The sequence below is a fragment of the Engystomops pustulosus genome, chromosome 8 (genome assembly GCF_040894005.1).
Source record: "Engystomops pustulosus chromosome 8, aEngPut4.maternal, whole genome shotgun sequence".
NCBI lineage: Eukaryota > Metazoa > Chordata > Amphibia > Anura > Leptodactylidae > Engystomops > Engystomops pustulosus.
Window position 1 is genome coordinate 2,080,948 of NC_092418.1, and position 18,863 is coordinate 2,099,810.

The window sequence follows — 18,863 nt, forward strand, 5'->3', positions numbered from 1 at the left end:
CCAATACACTCTCCCATATAACTCTATAGGTGTTATCATAGCTCCCCTCCTACCACCAACCTGAAAAGGACACAGAGCATGCCCACTGCACTCTTTCATAGACACCTTTACATGATGTCATAAAACCCCTCCTACCACCAGCCTGTACAGGACACAGAGCATGCCCACTAAACTCTCCCAGAGAAGTTGATGTCACTGCTCTCCTCCTCCCACAGGATCTAGAGCATGCCCACATCACTCTTCCAGACATAGAAGTCAATGTCACTACTCTCCTCCTACCACTGGATATAGAGCATGCCCACATCACGTTTCCGTGAAAATAGCCAAATTATCATCAGCCTACTGGTTTCTTGGTCCATGTGGCTTCTGTATATCAAACCCCTAAAAGCTCAGACAGAATGTTCCCATCCTTAATAACATACAGATAATATGTGCTGAGAGAATTTTAATTCTTCATCCAACATGTGGTGGATTTTTATTACTTTGGACAACACAAAACAAGCTAAAGAGGAGGAGGAAATGGCTTCAAGAATTATAATTCGCAAATTCTCTACTACAAAGCTTGGACAATGCTGATACTTGTACATGACATCCAGGACCTGAGATGTTTCTCATGTTTAGAGATTTTATCTTTTACTACTATTTTATATCTTTAGAGATGAGACCTGGAATCCATCGTGGCCTCCAGCACTTACAGGGATCACTCCGAGCTTCTTCTAAGGTGACACCAGATGAAGCTTCTATGTAATTTCTTAGTTCTGAAGATTAAAGTAAGAGCCTGGAGAGGCCAAAATGAAAAGTAAATGACATTTGAAATGAAATTTAGAGGCAAGGGAAGAACAACCCAATCCACCAACAACTTTGAGCCATAGAAGGACATGTTGAGCATTAGCAGCAGGATCATGGTCTTGACTGCTGCGATATGAGCCTCCAGGTGGGATTTTTCTAGACTGAATGTCCCCTGCAGCCTCCGTATGTGCCGGACCAAAGTGCTGACCGTACAGCTCAGAGACACCAAGATGAGGGAGAATGGCAGAGCCATGATGATGTTGAATCCATTGACTATGGCAGTTATCTGGACGATGTAGGTGTCATTGATTGTCCTGCAGAAGCTGCTATGGTCAGTGTTATCTACAGGCACCGATGTATAGATCACACCAGACAGTACGATCAGTACTAGACTAGATGTCACCAGAGTACAAGCCATTATCCATGGAAGAATAGATGGGAGCCTGGACTTCAGGACCTGGATGATCCAGTGCTGGAAGGAGACAAGTTTTATGCAGTAGAAGCTACAGAGCCACGAGATCTGACACAAACTGAAGAAGATACAGAATGTAAAAATACAAAGTGAGAAAATTGTGCAGAAGTTGAGAGATGAGAAACTGAATTTCCAGATTACAGCTGAAACTGAAATTAAAATCTGATAACTTTCAAATATGGCACTGGACAATCCAATGGAGAAGAGCAGAAGACCCTGAGGGTGGTGGAGACCATCCCTCAGCCAAGTCCTGCAGCTGACAACTGCGATGAACGCATTGAAGTAGATGCCAGAAGAGCAAGTCATGAAGTAGAACAGCAACGTCACCATCTTCCATAGGTCCATTTCCGAATATCTCATCGTTACAATAGGAGAATCTCCCGAGGTCTAGACATGTTTTGCTCTAGGAAGTTTTCCGCATAAATTTCCTCCCTAAATCTTCCTTCATTTGTTTCTATGTCATGGAAACTTGCATATATTTGAATGGCGTCTGGACGTTTGCTCTACTTGTGATTCGATCTCCACACCGCTATATCCGGAGGTGACTCTTCTCTCCTCATTCTTCTTGGTCTCTCGGCAGCGTTTGATGCTGTGCACCACCAGCGTCTCCTTTCAGTGCGGCTCATGTATCACTGGTTTTCACTGCCACTTTTTCAAGTTTCCTGAAGTTGTCCTACTCAATTATTGCAATGTATCTTAAGTGTTTTCCCTGTGTGATGCATGTGATGAGTTGCCTGTTTAGTCTCACTTTTGCAACTTTTTGTGGTGTGTGACATTTTGGTCCCAAATAGTAGATGCAAAAGTAAGTCTGGGTCTAATATGCTCTGTTTGGGGACATATTAGGTGCAAGAATGAGACGATCTCAGACAGCAGAGATCAGAAGCAGACCACACCATGTACAGCAGAGAGCTCAGGAGCAGAGCACAGCAGGGACAGCAGAGATCAGGAGCAGAGCACAGCAGGGACAGCAGAGAAAAGAAGCAGAGCACAGCAGGGACAGCAAAGATCATGAGCAAAGCATAGACAGCAATGATCAGGAATAGAGCACAGCTGCTACAGCAAAGAGCTCAGAAGCAGAGCACAGCAGGGACAGTAGAGACCTCAGGAGCAGAGCAAAGCAGGGACAGCAGAGATCAGGAGCAGAGCACACCAGGTACAGCAGAGAGCTCAGGAGAGTAGTACAGCAGGGACAACAGAAATCAGGAATAGAGCACGGCATAGAGCTCAAGAGCAGACAACATCAGGGACAGCATAGATCAGGAACAGGGTACAGCAAGGACAGCAGAGAGCTCAGGAGCAGAGCACATCAGGGACAGCAAAGATCAGGAGCAGAGCACAGCTGCAACAACAGAGAGCTCAGGAGCAGAGCACAGCAGGGACAGCAAATCGCTCAGGAGCAGAGCACAGCAAGGACAGCAGAGAGCTCACAAGCAGAGCACAGAAGGTACAGCGCAGATCAGGAGCAGAGCACAAAAGGGACAGCAGAGATCAGCAGCAGAGCACAGCAGGGAGAGCAGAGAGCTTGAGAGCAGAGCACATCAAAGACAGTAGAGAGCTCAGAAGCAGAGCACAGCAGGGACAGTAGAGATCAGGAGCAGAGGACAGCAGGGACAGCAGAGACTTCAGGAGCAGAGCACAGCAAGGACAGCAGAGAGATCACAAGCAGAGAACAGCAGGGACAGCAGAGATCAGGAGAAGAGCACAAAAGGGAAAGCAGAGATCAAGGTCAGAGCACATCAAGGACAGCAGAGATCAGCAGCAGAGCACAGCAGGGAAAGCAGAGAGCTCAAGAGCAGAGTACATCAAGGACAGCAGAGAGCTCAGGAGCAGAGAAGGGACAGCAGAGATCAGGAGCAGAGCACAGCAGGGACAGCAGAGAGCTAGGGAGCAGAGCAGAGACAGCAGAGATCAAGAGTAGAGCACAGATGCGACAGCAGAGAGCTCAAGAGCAGAGCACAGCAGGGACAGCAGAGAGATCAGGAGCAGAGCAGGGACAGCAGAGATCAGCAGCAGAGCACAACAGGGACAGCAGAGATCAGGAGCAGAGCACACTGGGTGCAGCACAGATCAGGAGCAGAGCACAGCAGGGAAAGCAGAGAGATCAGGAGCAGAGCACAGCAGGGACAGCAGAGATCAGAAGTAGAGCACAACAAGGACATCATCGAGCTTAGGAGCAGAGCAGGGACAGCAAAGATCAGGAGTAGAGCACAGCTGCGACAGCAGAGATCTCGGGAGCAGAGCACAGCACGGACAGCAGAGAGCTCAGGGCAGAGCACAGCAGGTACAGCAAAGATCAGAAGCAGAGCACATCAGGGACAGCAGAGAGCTCAGGAGCAGAGCAGGGACAGCAGAGATCAGGAGTAGTGCACAGCTGCATCAGCAGAGACCTCAGGAGCAGAGCACAGCAGGGACAGCAGAGATCAGGAGCAAAGCACAACAAGGACAGCATCGAGCTTAGGAGCAGAGCAGGGACAGCTGAGATCAGGAGTAGAGCACATCTGCATCAGCAGAGACCTCGGGAGCAGAGCACAACAGGGACAGCAGAGATCAGGATCAGAGCACAGCAGGTACAGCAGAGAGCTCAAAAGCAGAGCACAGCACAGACAGCAGAGAGCTCAGGAGCAGAGCACATCAGGTACAGCAGAGATCAGAAGCAGAACACATCAGGGACAGCAGAGATCAGGAGTAGAGCACAGCTGCGTCAGCAGAGAGCTCAGGAGCAGAGCACAGCATGGACAGCAGAGAGCTCAGGAGAAAAGCACAGTATGGACAGCAGAGATCAGGAGCAGAGCACAGCAGTGGCAGCAGAGATCAGGAACAGAGCATAGCAGAGACAGCAGAGAGCTCTGGATCAGAGCACAGCAGGAACAGGTGACATGCAGGGACAGAAAATATCAGGAGCAGAGCAAGGACAGCAGAGATGAGGAGCAGAGCAGAAGATGGACAGCAGAGAGCTCTGGAGCAGAGAACAACAGGGACAGGAGAGATCAGGAGCAGAGCACAGCAGGGACAGCAGAGAGATCAGGAGCAGAACACAGTAGGAACAGCAAAGCTCCGGAGAAGAGCACAGCAGGGGAAGTAGAGATCAGGAGCAGAGCACAGCAGTGGCAGCAGAGATCAGGAGCAGAGCACAGCAAGGGCAACAGAGAGCTCTTGAGCAGAGCATAGCAGTGACAGGATAGATCAGGAGCAGAGCCACACAGGGACAGCAAAGATCAGGAGCAGAGCACAAGATGGACAGCAGAGAGCTCTGGAGCAGAGCACAACAGGGACAGCAGAGATCAGGAGCAGAGCAAATCAGGGCATTTAGGAGCAGAGCACAGCAGGAACAGCAGTGCTCAGGAGCAGAGCACAGCAGGAACACCAGAGCTCAGGAGCAGAGCACAGCACTATGGTCTATACCAGGGGCACACAGTACATATAGCACTATGGCAGGGAAAGCATAGAGTTCAGAAGGAGAGCTCATCAGGGACAGCAGAGAGCTCAGGAGCAGAGCACAACAGGGACTTCACTGATCAGGAGCAGAGCACAGCAGGGACAACAGAGATAAGGAGCAGAGCACAGTAGGTACAGCACAGAGTTCAGGAGCAGAGCACAGCAGGGACAGCAGAGAGCTCAGAAGCAGAGCACAGCAGGGACAGCAGAGAGCTCAGAAGCAGCGCACAGCGGGGACTGCAGAGAGCTCCGGAGCAGAGCACAGCAGGGACAGCAGAGATCAGGAGCAGAGTGCAGCAGGGACAGCAGAGAGCTCATGAGCAGAGCACAGCAGGGGCAGCAGAGAGCTCATGAGCAGAGCACGGCAGGGACAGCAGAGATCAGGAGCAGAGCACAGCAGGTACAGCAGAGAGCTCTGGAGCAGAGCATGGCAGGGAGAGCAGAGAGCTTCAAGAAGGGTATAGATGCCTTTTTATATCTAAATTACATTGACAGTTATGTGATAATATAGATTTATTCCCATTAATGAAAATCTACCACCAGGATGAAGAATTGTAAACTGCATATAAAGCTTAAAGAAGGGCAGCTCCTGACAGAGAGAGTGCACACCATGATATCACTGCTTGGCTTACAGTCCCTTATCCTGGAGGGCGACATCCTTTAAATCCCCTTTTCATCTAATCCCTTCCCTTCCTTGGTTGAGGTTGATGGAAGTGCGTCTTTTTTCAACTGTATAAACTATGAACCTAAGGCCTCATTCACACTAACGTAGCGTAGCACGGCCGGCATACATTCACGGCGATAGAGAGGAGGTGACCCCTCCCCCCTCCATACAGGTACATGGCATGATACGGGGAAAAATAGGACATGTCTTATATCTTATTTATATGTATCTTTTTTGCTCGTGTGCTGCAATGTATCGCTCCATGCTGCCATTGCCGGACTATGGGGGGGGGGGGGGATATACATCCCCCAACGGTCAGGTGTAGCCGAAATCAGATTAATAAAGATCACAACTAAAAGCCGAAAGTAAAATGCACCAGATGTAATCAAAAATCTTTACTGACAAAATATCACAAACTCCCAAAATACAAGATAAAAATGAGAGAACACTGGGGCCCATTTACCAAGGACCGGCACCTGGTTTCTTCCGGTTCTTTCTAGTGTTAACTCCTTGTACATGTATATGTACACACGTGACCCTTTATGTGGCGCAGCTGCACTATTCATGCAACACAAATTCCTGTCCTGATGGAGCGTCCGCTGCTCAGTCGGATCTTGCACCAGATTTATTATCTACTGTCCAACACGACATGTTCCGAGACACAACATGATCTGGGACACAACATGATCTGGGACACAACATGATCTGGGACACGACATGATCTGGGACACCACATGTTCTGGGACACCACATGAACTGGGACACTACATGTTCTGGGACACGACATGATCTGGGACACGACATGATCTGGGACACGACATGTTCTGGGACACGGCATGATCCGGGACTGGGACACGACATGTTCTGGGACACGACATGATCTGGGACACCAGATGTTCTGGGACACGGCATGTTTCGGGACTGGGACACGACATGTTCTGGGACACGACATGTTCTGGGACACGACATGTTCTGGGACACGACATGTTCTGTGACACCACATGTTCCGGGACTGGGACACGACATGATCTGGGACACAACATGTTCCGGGACACGACATGTTCCGGGACACGACATGTTCTGGGACACGGCATGTTCCGGGACTGGGACACGACATGATCTGGGACACAACATGTTCCGGGACACGACATGTTCTGGGACACGGCATGTTCCGGGACTGGGACACGACATGTTCTGGGACACGACATGTTCTGGGACACCACATGTTCTGGGACACAACATGTTCTGGGACACCACATGTTCTGGGACACGAAATGATCTGGGACACCACATGTTCTGGGACACGACATGATCTGGAACACCACATGTTCTGGGACACCACATGTTCTGGGACACCACATGAACTGGAACACCACATGTTCTGGGACACTACATGTTCTGGGACACCACATGATCTGGGACACCACATGTTCCTGGACACGACATGATCTGGGACACAACATATTCTGGGGCACTACATGTTCTGGGACACCACATGTTCTGGGACACCACATGTTCTGGGACACTACATGTTCTGGGACACCACATGTTCTGGGACACCACATGTTCCTGGACATGACATATTCTGGGGCACTACATGTTCTGGGGCACTACATGTTCTGGGACACCACATGTTCTGGGACACCACATGATCTGGGACACGACATGTTCCTGGACACGACATGATCTGGGACACAACATATTCTGGGGCACTACATGTTCTGGGACACCACATGTTCTGGGACACCACATGTTCTGGGACACTACATGTTCTGGGACACCACATGTTCTGGGACACCACATGTTCCTGGACATGACATATTCTGGGGCACTACATGTTCTGGGGCACTACATGTTCTGGGACACCACATGTTCTGGGACACCACATGATCTGGGACACGACATGTTCCTGGACACGACATGATCTGGGACACAACATATTCTGGGGCACTACATGTTCTGGGACACCACATGTTCTGGGACACCACGTTCTGGGACACTACATGTTCTGGGACACCACATGTTCTGGGACACCACATGTTCTGGGACACCACATGAACTGGGACACCACATGTTCTGGGACACAACATGTTCTAGGACACCACATGTTCTGGGACACCACATGTTCTGGGACACCACATGTTCTGGGACACAACATGTTCTAGGACACCACATGTTCTGGGACACCACATGTTCTGGGACACCACATGAACTGGGACACCACATGTTCTGGGACACTACATGTTCTGGGACACGACATGATCTGGGACACGACATGTTCCTGGACACAACATGATCTGGGACACAACATATTCTGGGGCACTACATGTTTTCGGAAAACCACATGTTCTGGGACACAACATGTTCTGGGACATGACGTGATCTAGGACACCACATGATCTGGGACACGACATGTTCTGGGACAAGACATTTTTATCATGAAACATCATAAAAATAACTAATCCTTATAACTGATATCATTTGGAGATTTAGAATCCATCGTTGCCTTCATATTTTTCACACAATCTCTGACCTTCTTTTTTGAAGACACCAGATGAAGCTTCTATGCAATTTTTTGGTTCTGAAGATCAAAGTAAGAGTCTGGAGAGGCCAGAATGAGCAGAATAGGACTATACAAATCCAGGACCAAGGGTAGGTCACAACATCCCAAAGTATTAACACTAGAGAGACATAGAAGGACGTGTTCAGGGCCAGGAGCACAATCATGGTCTTGGCTGCATCAATATGAGCCTCCAGATGAGATTTGTCCAACATCAAGGATCCTTGCACTCTCTGCACATGCTGGACCAAAGTACTGACCGTGCAGCTCAGAGACACCAGGATAAGGGTGAATGGCAAAGCAATCAATATGTTGAATCCATCAAAAATGTTCTCTATATAGGGAATGTAGCTTTCATTGATACTTCTACAGAAGGTGCTATTACCAGTGTAATCTAAAGGCACCGAGACGAAGGTCAAGCATAACAGTAAGACGACTCCCATAGTGGTTATCACTAGAGTACCAGCCATTATCCAGGGGAGAATAATCGGGAGCCTGGACTTCAGGACCTGGATGATCCAGTGCTGGAAGGAGACAAGCTTGATACAGTAGAAGCTGCAGAGCCATGAAGTTTGACACAAACTGAAGAAGACACAGAATGTGAGAAGACAACGAAAAAACAACATGCAAACACTGAACAAGGCGAAAGCTTCTGTCCAGAAATAATATGATATATAGAAGAAAATCTGTAGACCTTGGAATATTAAGCTGGAAAATCCAATGGAGAAGAGCAGGAGACCCTGAGGGTGGTGAGATCCATCATGCAGCCAGGTCCTGTAGCTGACAACTGCAATAAATGCATTGAAGTAGATCCCGAAAGATGAACTCAAAATAAAATACAATACGGCCAATATGGCTTCAGTCTCCATCTCCAAGTTTTCTGCTTTGGATTAGAGCATCAACAAAAGAGCAACTTCTCTTATAATGTTTTTTCTCCAGAAAATGTCTCTTCAAACTTTCCTTTATTTGCTTCTATGATGTCATCTCCATGTGATGGAAACTTGCATATCATTTGAGTAGACTTGTCGGGATGTCACGCTATATGATTGTCATGCCTGGAGGCTCGTCAGATGTGTATGTCTATATGATGCTTCATATGAGGGGAATGAGATGTGAGATGATCAGGACCATCAGCTCCTCAAGGTGATGGAGGAATGTTCTTATAACCAAAGCCAAGAGAAAAATCCTACTTACTTGTTACTATGTCGACCGAATACATTGGTTTCCAACTACAGAAGCTTAGGAGAGCGATGTCCTCTAAGACCTTGTATCTGGGTCTTCTTCCAAGTTATTCAAATTACAGCAATTTTTCATCCACAAGAAACATCAACATGATTATGGACATCGTAATACAAGTGTGAGGTATAAAACAAGAAAGATATAGCTGAAAACCAATCGATATCCCATCAGTCCGGTCAATGAGCCTGTATAGGACCTTAACCACCTCCATCAGTTCCTGCTGGTTTCATTCTATAATCACTGCCCCACTGATTCTGGTGGAACTTCCCATCGTTCCCAAAGAATCAAAGTCATTGGGGGTCATTTACTAAGGGCCCGATTCGTGTTTTCCTGACGTGTTACCCGACTATTTCCGATTTGCGCCGATTTTCCCTGAATTGCCCCGGGATTTTGGCGCACGCGATTGGATTGTGCCTCATCGGCGCTGGCATGCACGCGACAGAAATCGGGGGCGTGGCCGAACGGTAACCCGACGGATTCGGAAAAAACGCAGCATTTAAAAAAAAAAAATGCTCGCACGGCCCATACTCACATGCACCACGATGAAGACGATGAACTCTGGGGCATCTCGGTGGACATCGGCGCAGCAGCACCACCTGGTGGACATCGGGCGCAGGACCTTCATGAATCGCCGGAAGACCCAAACGCTCGTCAGAGAAGCCGCCGCTGGAACGCGAATGGACCGGGTAAGTAAATTTGCCCCAATATTTTTAGCTCTCAGATATCCCAGAACCCACCACCTGAAAATGCACAATATATTAGTATATTTTCTACTGAAATTACCATGAAACGATGATATTTAGAGTTTCAGATGGACCTCCCTGGGGTGAAGAAGACGTCTGCCTTCCCCCTTCTGAAAATGATGACATAGAAGACTCTGGAATAGTAAGGACTAGAGAGAACATGACATTTGGAGTTGGTGAAGGTAGTGAAAGGTCTATTATACGTCTCACTTATTTCTAACCTGGAGAACTTGGGGTGCCTTCTGACGTTATGGGGAGTCATTTTGACAAAAGATTTAAAAATCTATATTTTGTCCTGTGGTGAGTGGGATGAGTCTATCAGGGATCGGTGGCTACGGATAACTGAAAAGTAGGAATACAGCAATAGTCTTCCCGTGTAACTTCATCAGTTCTGTCCCTACATGATGAGTCAGTGCCGTGAGATGGTAAATCACACGGGTTTTACTTAGACTTTGTTGATTTCGGTTACAGGGAGAAGATTAAAGTAACCAAAGCCACAACCTCCGGAGCGAACCTTGGATGGTCCACGATGAGTAGAATTTAATGGGGGACATGTACCAAACTTTTGGTTTGCCTGTTTCTTTAATTTTTGAGACTTTTCATGGTTCTTGTGCTCATTTGCAACTTTTTTTGTGCCTAAATCTGTCTCCTTTCAAAGTTGACCATTGTCTAGTTTCCAGCAGTGTTCCCTGAGTTATCACCTCAATCCAGATGTGAAAGTTGTGACTTTTTTTCAAAAGTCGCAAAAAGTCACACTTTTTCTGCAAATCTACTTCTTCCCCCGACCAGACATAGAGATTAGCTGGGGGACTGTTTGCGATTCTTGGAGACTTTGTCTCATGTACCAATAAGAAAAAAACTAAGATGCATTAGACCAGTAGGAAAGCCAAGAAAAGTCTCCAAAAAGAAACAATTGATAGATGTGCCCCAATGTGTAACAATACATATCAGTGCTCTCTCTCTCTTACCCGTCTGGGCTTCTTTTCTACCTTCAAGGAAATTTCACCAATTTTTTTTATTGTTGGTCCAATAGTCAGATTCTGATTATCCCAAGCCCAACCTGCCCTCGTGTGGGACCTGGTAGGAAATCAGGCAAAGAGAAAGCACAAAACCTTCAAGCATAACTATAAAAATCTTTTTATTCTACTCACAAAACAAGTTTACAAGAGTCCATATAAAATCAAGAGTCCATCAGACCCCAAAGCCTCGACCAATTCGACGTGTCCAGTTTTATTATCAGTTTGGAATTTTTTATTTTATATAATTATTTAATTTTATGTCTTAAATGATGAATTCAGAGAGTCAATCCACAGTTATCAGGATCCCATCTTCTCCGAGCTCCATCTAGGACACTGGATGAAGCTTCTGTGTAATTTCTTAGTTCTGAAGATTAAAGTTAGAGCCTGGAGGGGCCAAAATAAATAGTATATTACTATACAAATCCAAGACCAAGTAGAGGGCAGAACATCCCAATTTAAAAACAGTAAAGAGACATAGAAGGACGTGTTCAGGGTCAGGAGCAGGATCATGGTCGTGGCTGCATCGATATGAGCCTCCAGGTGGGACCTGTCCAGATGTAATGTCCCCTGCACCCTCCGTACATGTTGCATCAGAGTGATGGCCGTGCAGCTCAGAGACACCAGGATGAGGCAGAAAGGTAGAGCCACGATGAAGCTCATTCCATTTTTTATTAATCTTATATGTTTGACGTAGGTGACATTGATCCTCCTGCAGAAGGTTCCATTATTAATGTCATCTGCGGGCACCGAGATATAGAGCACCCCAAACATTAGGACCAGCACCAAAATGGATAACAGTAGAGCGCCTGCCATTATCCAACGGAGAATAGATGGGAATCTGGACTTCAGGACCCTGATGATCCAGTGGTGGAAAGAGACAAGTTTAATGCAGTAGAAACTACAGAGCCACGAGATCTGACACATATTGAAGAAGATGCAGGAGGTGAAGAGACAACGGATAAAAACCAGGCAGACATTGAGAGATGAGAGAGCCTCTGTCCAAAACAAGGAGGAAACATCGATGGAAAGTTGATAACTGTCAAATATTGCGCTGGACAACCCGATCGAGAAGAGCAGGAGACCCTGAGGTTGGTGAGATCCATCACTGAGCCAAGTCCTGTAGCTGACAACCGAGATAAAGAGGCTGAGATAGATCCCGGAAGATAAAAATGAAGTGAACACCAAGAACAACAACAAGTCTTGTGTCTCCATGTCAACGTTTTCTGCTTAAGAGTCCCAATAAACTTCGAATCTCTCGATCATTTCCTCTTATTATGGTTTTCTCTTGAATCTTTTTGCTTATTTTCAAATTTCCCTTCATTTGTTTCTATGGTAATTGGTCCCGTCATCTCCATGTCCTGGTACCTTGCATATCATTTGAATGGTGGCAGGAAGGGACGTTGTGATGTCGGGAGAAATAAGAGCTGGCAGTAAAAATATGTGGTAATAAGGATAAGAAGAAACAGTTAGTGACCCATCTCATTGCGTTGTGCACCTTGGAATCCTAACATGAAGCTTGTGAGCAGCTACTTGTGGTGGTTGTGGCTCCAGGACCTTCTGTGCTGGCTTGACCCTTGGTCCTGGGGGAACCCACAAAAGTGCCAAGTCTTCTCCATCAGGGACAGAACCTTATGACGGCTTCTTTTACGACACTGACTTATTGCTGCCACCTTCAGCCTTTGGAGCGGAGAGCTACACAGATCCCGTCCCCTGCAGTACCATGTCCCCTGGATAACAGCTGGTCCTCACTATCCATATGCACTAGGACCCCTGAATGTAATAGAGATTAGTTCACATTCCCTGAATAAGTTATTCCATTGTGTTGCCTGAGAAAAAATATATTACTCACTAAATTCTTAAAGGGAACCTGTTATCAGAAATTGGCCTAATAAACCTCTACCAGTATGTTGTCAAGCAGTTGAACAGCTTCTAGCTCATGTTTCTTTCATGGCCCATGGCGGTGGCATCATCCAGAAAATGAATTTTGAAGTGAGATGCATAAAGTCAGGGAGGCGGAGAGTTTAGCACTGTAGTCATATTCTACCTTTCTCTGAACACCTTGAGTCATGTGATTGACATCATGCACCAGACTGCAGGAGATCTGCAACCATGTCCCTGGCTGTAGGGCCATCAATTACAGTGAAGGGGATGTTCTAAGGCAGGGAGAGCTTGACTTCAGTGTTAAACTCTCCTCCTCCTTGACTTTATATAACCAATTTAAATCTCACTTCAAGGTTGATTTTCTGCATGATGTCACCACCCTGGAAGATGCTTGGCAACGCACTGCTAGTGGTTTAATAGGCCAATTTCTGATGACAGGTTCCCTTTAATATATACAATAATATATATTGTAAGGGTTTATGTCTAAGGTCGTCGTCTCCTGGGGTAGATGGACACAATGGGGCTCATTTACTAATGGTCTGTCGGATGTCAGGTTTCCCGATGATTTCTGTTTTGCGCTGAATTGCCCCGGGATTTTGGCGCACACGATCAGATTTTGCCGCACCGCCACGCGACATAAAGGGGGGCGAGGGCGGGCCGCCGGACAATCTGACCGTTTCGGACAACGCGCAGGATTTAACATTTAGAATTGCGTCGAAAGACACGCACTTACAAGCACCGGGAAGTAGCAGGTGAACTCCGGCGGACCTCAGCGCAGAAGCGACGCATGCAGGAACTTGGGTGCACAATCTTAACAAATCGTGGCAGACCCGAATCCTTGTCGGACAATGCACCTCGGGATCGCGACAGGACCGGGTAAGTAAATCTGCCCCATTATTAAAATAAACATGTAATTCAGGAACCTCCTCATCAGGAAAACGCCTTTGCTGGGTGCCCACAATCCTACAGCCTCCTGTGCCGGGGCAATCGTAGAGAAGAGGCCTCTAGGTATTTCATTGCTATGGGCTCAGAAAGACACATGTACAATTACAACTAGAGATGGGCACATTTAAAAAAAATTCGATTCGCTGAGTTTGCCGAAATTTACGACAAAATTTGATTGGACCCGAATCGAATCATGATGAATCATGTTAAAAACCAGGTATTTCCTGGCTGCAGAGAGCCTGTAGGGTGTTGTAGAACGTTGTGCCATGCTTAAATATTCATAGGGAGCACGGTTTGCTGTGTTTTAGTATGACACGCACATGACAGCCGCCGCTCTTAGAATTGCTTCACTCTTCACTTCCATGTGCACTTACAGAGGCCAACTTCCCCAAATAAGCGAAGCGGGAACACAGCCTGACAAGGTAACGTCTGTGCCAGCTCGAAAGGACCGAGCTGAGGGCCAAGATCCCACTATAACATCACAGAGTGCACTCTTTTTACACTCCCATCAGATGATTCCATAGATTACGACAGAACCTGTTCTGTTACACGCGGATACATGTAGAAACCCCCCTAAAGAGTGTAGAGGGTGTAGGCAGTAATTCTGCATTGACGTCACTGATCATTTTGCCCTTCTTTTCACCCATTAGTGTCCGCTTTCAATCGGTCAATAATCCATCAGTATTGCTAAAGCCAAAAACAAACAGGAGTGGATCCAAAACAGAGATGAGCAGTAAATGGGATATTTGCATGTCCTCTGGGTTCTGTATCCACTCCTGCTTTTGGCTATCAATCCTGAGGCTTTTCATCCTTCTGACAGATGAAATGAAGGGGAAAACCAAACATAGTGGCAACGTCATAGAGTGATGGAGGGTGAAAACAGCATTATGGAAATCACAGGGTGTTCCAGGGAGACAGCGGTCAGTTGGCAGCAGCATGAGTAGGCTGCAGAGTGGCACAATGACAAATTAGGGAGGTGGCAGCAACATGGTAGGCCACAGTGTGGCACAATGACAGAGCGTGGAGGTGGCGGCAGCAGCAGGAGGTCAGAGAGTGGCACAATGACAAATTCTGGAGGTGGCAGCAACATGGTAGGCTACAGTGTGGCACAATGACAGACAATGGCGGACATTGGCACAGCAGCAGGAGTTTGACAACATGGAGGAGAAAGCGACATCTCCTACTCAAGTTGTTGGTGTGGCTGGGCGGGAAGCACATTCACCCAGTGGGCCGTAAAGGACATGGACTGGCCCTGACCATAGTTACAGCTCCACACATCCGCGCTGCCGTGCACCTTGGAAGAAACTAATAAGCTCAACGACTGGCCCACCTTCTGTTCTACATATTTGTGAAGGTCTGGCACTGCCTTTTTGGAAAATAAATTTTGGTTTAGAACTCTCCACCTCGGTTCGGCATCAGCCATTAGTTCTCTGAAGGATGCAGAGCCCACGACTTGGAAAGGGAAGGACTGCAGTACCAACAACTTGGACAAGAGCATGGTCAGCTTCTGCCCCTTAGGATGACTGGACACATACAGTTGTCTCTTTATAATCGCCTCGCTCAACGACTGCTGGTACCATGGGTAGCGCGGAGCAGGAGCATCTGGACCAGGAGATGATGTCAAAAACAAACAGCTCCCTTCGGCAAAGGTGCTGGAGCCCTGACTGGCTGAAGCAGCATGTGTGCCACTAGGTGCTGCTGCTGCTGTGGCGGCAGGATGGACCACATCTGAGCCCCGTTTCTCCAAGGCCATTGGATGGTGGCACTGCATGTGTTGACGCAGGGACACGGTGCCAACGTTAGCTCCCTTGACACGCTTTACTTTCTGCCGCAGATTCTACATATACACAAGCTCGGCTCCCCTGGTGTCTTAACAAAAAAACTGCTACACCGCCGAGTTGGTGATTTTACCACCAACACTCTGAGTGACTACTAACACCGATGCCTCGCTGAGCCCCTGTGCCACTGCTTACTTGGACCTGCGAAGCTGGTTTTGTACCCCGCAGCCATTTGGCTCCCGTCCTCGCACCGCTGCCACCCTGCTGACTCACGGCCACAGTAGCGACTTGCTGTTTGACGTGCAAGCTGACACTCTCTTCTCCCAACGATGATGACAAAAGCCTTTGCTTAACTCGGCACCCAAGTGTGATCGGCTACATCATCATCGATTTGTGTTCACTGCTAAGCAGCTGCTGACTGTTCTCAAACACTTCATCCTCGATGAATAGTGGCGCTTAGCCCAGACCACCTAGTAGCTTTCTGGCTGTGGGAAAGGAACAGGACAGAGGCTGGTTGAGGACAGGTGAGGGCCGCTGACCTGCTCCTGGGTCATGTCAACTAATTGTTGTATCTGAGGAACCCAAGGACTCTTTGCTTGGGTTGTTCATTAACACACTGCCGCTAGATGACACCGGCAGTTCTGGCCTCACAGAGTCACTCCTGCTGCGATGTCCCCTTACTGTGCTGCCACCTCTCCCTGTTCCACCTGCCACATTTCTTTCTGTCATATTGGTTAATCAACTATGTGGATTTGACAAGGATTTCTTGCTATCAACTTTAGCAACAAAAAAGAATTGAAATTTAGGGTTTACAGATCCCCCAAAACAGACACCCTGGACTTTGAGACAAAAAATCACTCCACCAACTATGTTGATTTGACGCGGATTTCTTGATATATACTTTAGCAACAAAAAAGAAATGAAATTTGGGGAATGACACTAATAGTAATACAATGAACACATACAATAATACATTACATAGGCTCAGACGTAGCATCATGCATTGTAAGTAACGATGACTGTTACATGTGATCAGACAGTGGAGTGTGGGCTCTCTTGTTGAACTCAGTGATGGTGATGGTTCTGATGATACTCTGGGCTTGTGTCTAGTCCTTCTAGTAACTAACAACTCATAACATCAGTCATTTCTATAGGACCTGATAGAAAAGTTATTAGTGCTGGAGGCCATTATGACGTCCTGCCCTCTATATCCCTCCATCATCACCTCACAATCCCCGCAGGGGCCATTGGTGCTGCCCGTTTATGGTTCTGGACTATTCCAGTCACATCTGCTCCGAGCTTCTTCTATGAGGACACCAGATGAAGCTTCTATGTAATTTCTTGGTTCTGACGATTAAAGTTAGAGCCTGGAGAGGCCAAAACATATAGAATATTACCCATAAAATAAGATACAAGGGGTTGGACCAAACTACCAATTGCAACAACAAGCTAGAGACATAGAAGGACGTGTTGAGGGTCAGGAGAAGGATCATGGTCTTGGCTGCATCGATATGAGCCTCCAGGTGGGATCTGTCCAGACTTATTGTTCTCCTCACATGTTGGATCAGAGAGAAGGTCGTACAACTCAGAGACACCAGGATGAGGCAGAACGGTAGACTATCAAAGTAGTCAAATCCATTTATCATAAATATTAACTGGAAACTGGAGGAGTAATCGAAACTTCTGCAGAAGGTGCTGTTATCATCATCTGGAGGAAGTGAGACGAGGATGACACCAAACAGTAAGACCAGTACCATGATGGACATAACTACAGCACCGGAGATTATCCAGGGGAGAGAAGATGGGAGCCTGGACTTCAGGACTTGGATGATCCTGTGTTGGAAGGAGATGAGCTTGATACAGTAGAAGCTACAGAGCAATGAGATCTGACACAAACTGAAGAAGATACAGAACGGGGATAGGCAATACATGAAAACTGTGCAGATGTTGAGATCAAACAGACCCTCAGGCCCAATATCAGATAGAAGTTGAATGATAAGTTGATAACCTTCGAAAATGGCATTGGACAATCCGATAGAGAAGAGCAGGAGACCCTGAGGGTGCTGAGATCCATCACTGAGCCAAGTCCTGTAGCTGACAACCGCGATGAACGCATAGAGGTAAGTCCCAGAAGATAAACCTGTGTAGTTAAACAGTTGGAGAAACGTTCTATGTATCTCCATCATCTGCTCTGTAATGTATCAGCAACACAAACGCCAAGAGATCTGGAAGTTACTGATGTCAACTTGAAGTTTTCTTCCCTTAAATCAATAATCTATGAAAATTGACTTCATTTGCTTCTCAGTCATCGATCTTCATGTCATGGAGCCCTGCAGGTCATTTGAATGGTGTCTAGACGGCTCATTGTATGCGAAGGTCATGTAGATATCAGCTGAGAGCTACAGTCTATAAAACAGCAGACAATCAAAAGAGACCCCAAAACATTTGTGGATGACAAGTCACAGTAAAAGGTAGATAGAGGGAACTAATAACCTGCCATAGAGAGACCATAGCGACTACTGGACCACACTGACTGTCCACCAGCAGCACCGGGGTTCATTGATCGTAAGCCTGGATAGAAAAGAGAAGTTGCAGATTGCGCCCAGATATTCTCCGTATCCCATGAAGCTACATAACAATCAATAATAACTTCTCTCTTGTGTCCGGTGGACCTGGAACTACTTGTGGCCGCATTGATTGTGTAGGGTTTTCCGGTAGTTATTAGACCATAGACCATGGACTGGATGAAGCCATGGAGCTTCGGGCAGAGGGTGACAAGTCTTGTGTAGATGTTGGTGCAGGAGCAGTTTTTGGAATCAACAGAGAGTTTGACTTTCATGCACAGTGCCTCATTATACCTTCGCTCTGTTGCTGCTTTGATTCAAAAGTCCTCCTCAATTTGGGTGTCCCAGTCCAATGAAGGCACCTGGGAGAGTCCCCCAGGAAAATTGGAAAATAAGTCCCATGAAATTCTGTGGTGAAAGGGAGACATGTTCAATGACAAAATAACTGGGACTGACCCATGAAAATCTGAGGTTAGATGATCTCATCCTATAGACATGTGAGATGGGGGACATCAGAGTCAGTCCTAATGAGATCACATTCAAGGCAAAGAGTAAAGCAGCCCAGAAGAGAACATCGACCGGAAATGTTTTGTAGAACTGAAACATATAAAGGATTGTATTCAACATGGAATAAGAGAGGGACCTTCTCCAGAAATAGTAAGTAATGAGGCAGAGATGTGCAGAGACTATAATATGGTAAAAAGACTCTGAGGTCCATCAAGGAGACATCTGTAGGGTGGACATGACCTTCATTCCAGCAGAGGACCTTTATTA

At 47.0% G+C, this 18,863-nt stretch overlaps 2 protein-coding genes across 2 annotated transcripts; both read right to left on the minus strand.

Moving 5' to 3' along the window:
• Positions 1 to 700: 700 nt before the first annotated feature.
• On the minus strand, positions 701 to 1,621 carry LOC140075592 (taste receptor type 2 member 41-like). Its single transcript, XM_072121687.1, has one exon. The coding sequence runs from the start codon at positions 1,619 to 1,621 to the stop codon at positions 701 to 703; it is 921 nt and encodes a 306-aa protein (XP_071977788.1).
• Positions 1,622 to 16,808: 15,187 nt separating this feature from the next.
• On the minus strand, positions 16,809 to 17,708 carry LOC140075595 (taste receptor type 2 member 4-like). The gene is made up of 2 exons (XM_072121691.1): positions 16,959 to 17,708; positions 16,809 to 16,892 (listed from the first exon to the last, which is right to left on the minus strand). The coding sequence occupies exons 1-2, from the start codon at positions 17,706 to 17,708 to the stop codon at positions 16,809 to 16,811; spliced, it is 834 nt and encodes a 277-aa protein (XP_071977792.1).
• Between the last annotated feature and the right edge of the window lie 1,155 nt (positions 17,709 to 18,863).